This window comes from Melitaea cinxia, chromosome Z, assembly GCF_905220565.1.
Source record: "Melitaea cinxia chromosome Z, ilMelCinx1.1, whole genome shotgun sequence".
Taxonomy (NCBI): domain Eukaryota; kingdom Metazoa; phylum Arthropoda; class Insecta; order Lepidoptera; family Nymphalidae; genus Melitaea; species Melitaea cinxia.
The window spans coordinates 22,380,172-22,383,716 of record NC_059424.1 but is presented as its reverse complement, the minus strand read 5'-3'; the positions used below and the strand labels follow the sequence as shown (position 1 = coordinate 22,383,716).

Below are 3,545 nucleotides of genomic sequence, written 5' to 3'. Positions count from 1 at the left end.
AGGGTCAAAGCGGAGCAGTTCTTTGACGGATATCAAAAATAAACGCAAAGAAAGCAACGAAAGACGAAAGAAAAGTAGGAGACTGAAGGAATTTTTATGTAGTCGGGAAATACCTAAGTCATTTAAATTTGTATTCTTGGGGGAAGGGGGATGGGGGAAGGGGGGGTTGTATCAAGAAATCCTAATCTGTAAAGTAAATCTTTGACGTTGTAAATAAACAACCATGCAGTGCTAATGCACAACCGGTTAGAGTGAGACGTGTGCGAGGCGCGTTAACAAATATTTTTTTGTTGTTTACGACTGCATCGACCGATTCCCCGTAATACTGCGTTATCGCTGCTTTGTATTATATAAACAATCCGTAATGATCCTTATTGACAATGGCTAAGGATACAATTTTGCATGAAGACGATTATACAATTCATTTGACGGAGAACGATGCTAACGTTATATGCATAGAAAAAACTTACGATGAACAAACACATTTGGAGCAAGATATGGAAATGATTGATACGAATAGAAAACGTATGTTACATGAGGTGGACGAAAATACAGAAGAGTGGCAAGAAGTTACTAAACATGCTAAGAAAAAGGTGAGGGTTTTCGATAACAATTTAGAAGAAAATCTTATTCAAATCGGAATTACGAGTAATAAAGTCTTACCTAAACAATTTGCATTAGCAAAAATATTGCGAGAGAACCAAATTGTGAATGTCAGTAAGGTTAAATACATAAATCCGTATAAAATTCGAATAACATTTGATACAGAATTTAGTGCTGAAAAATTTTTAGCATGTCAAGTATTTAAAGATTTAGGATGGCGATGTCAAAAATCATGGGAAGTAGGAATATCATATGGAATTATTAAAAATATAGACAAAGAACTGTCAGAAGAAGAATTAATTCATAGTTTACTTTGTGATATTGAAGTTTTAGCCGTACAACGTTTGAATCGTCGAGCAGACGATGGTTGGGTACCTAGTGAAACCATTAAACTAACGTTTAAAGGGCCGAATATACCGAAGTATGTATATCTTCTAGATCTAAGAATTAAAGTAGAACAATATATATTTCCAGTCACTCAGTGTTCTCGTTGCTGGAGGTTTGGACATACAGCAAAAATGTGTCCATCCAACAAAATAATTTGCCCTAAGTGTACAAGAAACCATCCAAATTGTGAGAATAATAATTTTATATGCATTAATTGTAAGGGTAATCATATGCCCTTGGATAAAATCTGTCCTATATTTAAAAAAGAGAAAAGGATTCGAGAAATAATGACAGAATTCAACTGTTCATATTTGAAAGCTATTAGTATGTATGTCCCCCAGTCCCCTATTTTGCCATCTACCAACTTAGCTTGCAGTGAATCAAAACCTACGACAAAGCATGTTTACGCTCCAACAAGCACAGTACCAGTAATTTGTCCTGAAATTGAATCTGTTGATCAGGAAATCCCTCAAACTTCTGGAACACAAAACACAATGAACAAGAAGAAAAAGAAGAAAAAACGTATTAAATGTGCTGAAAATGTATATGCAGACATAGAAGTAGCCTCTGATTCTGATAATAGTGTTAAAAGTGATTACTATATTAATAATGATAGTGAGGAGAATGTAACGAAGGAAAGCATAAATTTGCACCGTGAATTGATTGATAAACTTAAAAGTGTAATATTTGAAAAGAATTTAAGTATGTCGACTAAATTTAAAAATATGATTCAAATAATAATTGAGTGGATCACTTTGGCTATTGTAAACATCTTTTCAGACTTTCCGTTGATTAAAACCTTTTTTAATTATATACAAAGTAATGGATAGTATTGTTAAAAAATTAATTAGATTGAACATTATTCAGTGGAATTGTAGAAGTCTAAAACCAAAATTAAAGCTTTTTGAAGACCTGCTAATTCGAGAAAAGGTTCATATTGCTGCTGTAAGTGAAACCTGGTTCGAACCTGATGCCTTTGTCAAAATTAATAACTACAATATCTTTAGAAAGGATAGAAATAATTCGTATGGGGGTGTTGCAATTTTTACACATAAATCTGTCCAAGCTCACATACATAATGTAGAAGTCAGTAATAGTGATATTGAAATAATAGGTGTTAAAATATTTAATTGTGCACAAATTGAAACTATTTACTCTGTTTATTGCCCTAGTGACATTCGGACAACACAGAGAGATTGGGAATGTTTGTTTTCTTTAGTTAACATGAAATCAATATTGATGGGTGATTTTAATGGACACCATTCAAGCTGGTCTGTTAAAACGGATACTAGAGGTACGCAAATTCATGATTCATTACTTGAAACTAGTCTTGTCCTTCTCAATGACGGTAGCCCTACTCGACTTCAACTAAATGAAAATATTTTACGCAAGTCATCACCCGACTTAACTTTAGTAACATCAGATATTTCTATGGATTTTTCTTGGTTAGTTTCGAATGAATCACTGGGCAGTGATCATCTTATTATTAAATTAAATACTACAATACATTGTGAGTTAAATCATTTAAAGAAACGTAATTTCAAACGCGCTGACTGGGTTGGTTATCGAACATATTTAGAATCTCTTTTTATTGGATTTAATTTTACTCATGATATTCAAAAAGATTACGATTTATTTATTGGCTATGTGAACGAGGCTGCAGACAAATATATTCCCTACATTAAAGTTTGTCTTACCCCACACAGTAAATTCACTCCAAAACCCTACTGGACTCCAGAGCTTTCAAAAGCCGTAGCTATTCGTCGGTTGGCATTAAGAAATTTTCGTCGTAACCCTACTCCACGTAATTTAGATATTCTAAACGATAAAATAAAACATTCCTTGAAGCTTATTAGAATTGCCCAATGTGCGGCATGGAGAAAATTTTGTTCATCTTTACACGGATTGTCAACAGCTTCGGAAGTGTGGAACCGTATGAAGTGGATTAAAGGATATAAAATTCAAAGATCCATGATCAGTGAAGAGAATGTTAATAAATTATTACATAATTTATGTCCTGATTTTACTTGCCGAAATTCACCAAACTTTACTTCATATAATTACGATTTGGAACGCGAAATTTCGTTACATGAATTAGAAGCATGTATTAAACCTAATGATACTGCACCAGGGCACGACAATATTTCATTTTCTATGATTAAATGCTTGCCGATAATAGCTAAAACTATACTACTTGATCTTTATAATAGAATTTTTGTATCAAATGTTATACCCTATCAGTGGCGTGATATTTCAGTTGTTCCTATTCCTAAGCAAGGTTCTTATTCAGATACTTTTCGGCCAATTTCTCTAATTTCGTGTTTATGTAAAATTCTTCATTCAATTATTAATAAAAGGTTAGAATGGTTTGTTGAAAGAAACGGCCTTTTCTCTCCAGACACCGTAGGATTTAGAAAATCGCGGTCTGCAGTTGATAGCCTTAGTGTACTTGTGTCTAGAATTCAAAACGGTTTTTGTAATAATTATGTAACTGTTGGCTGCTTCATGGATATTGACAATGCTTATAATAATATTGATATTTATTCATTGCTGCG

The 3,545-nt window shown here is 33.1% G+C and overlaps 1 protein-coding gene across 1 annotated transcript; it reads left to right on the top strand.

Annotated features, from left to right (window-relative positions):
• Positions 1–380: 380 nt before the first annotated feature.
• On the top strand, positions 381–3,304 carry LOC123668928. The gene is made up of 3 exons (XM_045602618.1): positions 381–1,616; positions 1,858–1,935; positions 3,248–3,304. The coding sequence occupies exons 1-3, from the start codon at positions 381–383 to the stop codon at positions 3,302–3,304; spliced, it is 1,371 nt and encodes a 456-aa protein (XP_045458574.1).
• The last annotated feature ends 241 nt before the right edge of the window (positions 3,305–3,545 follow it).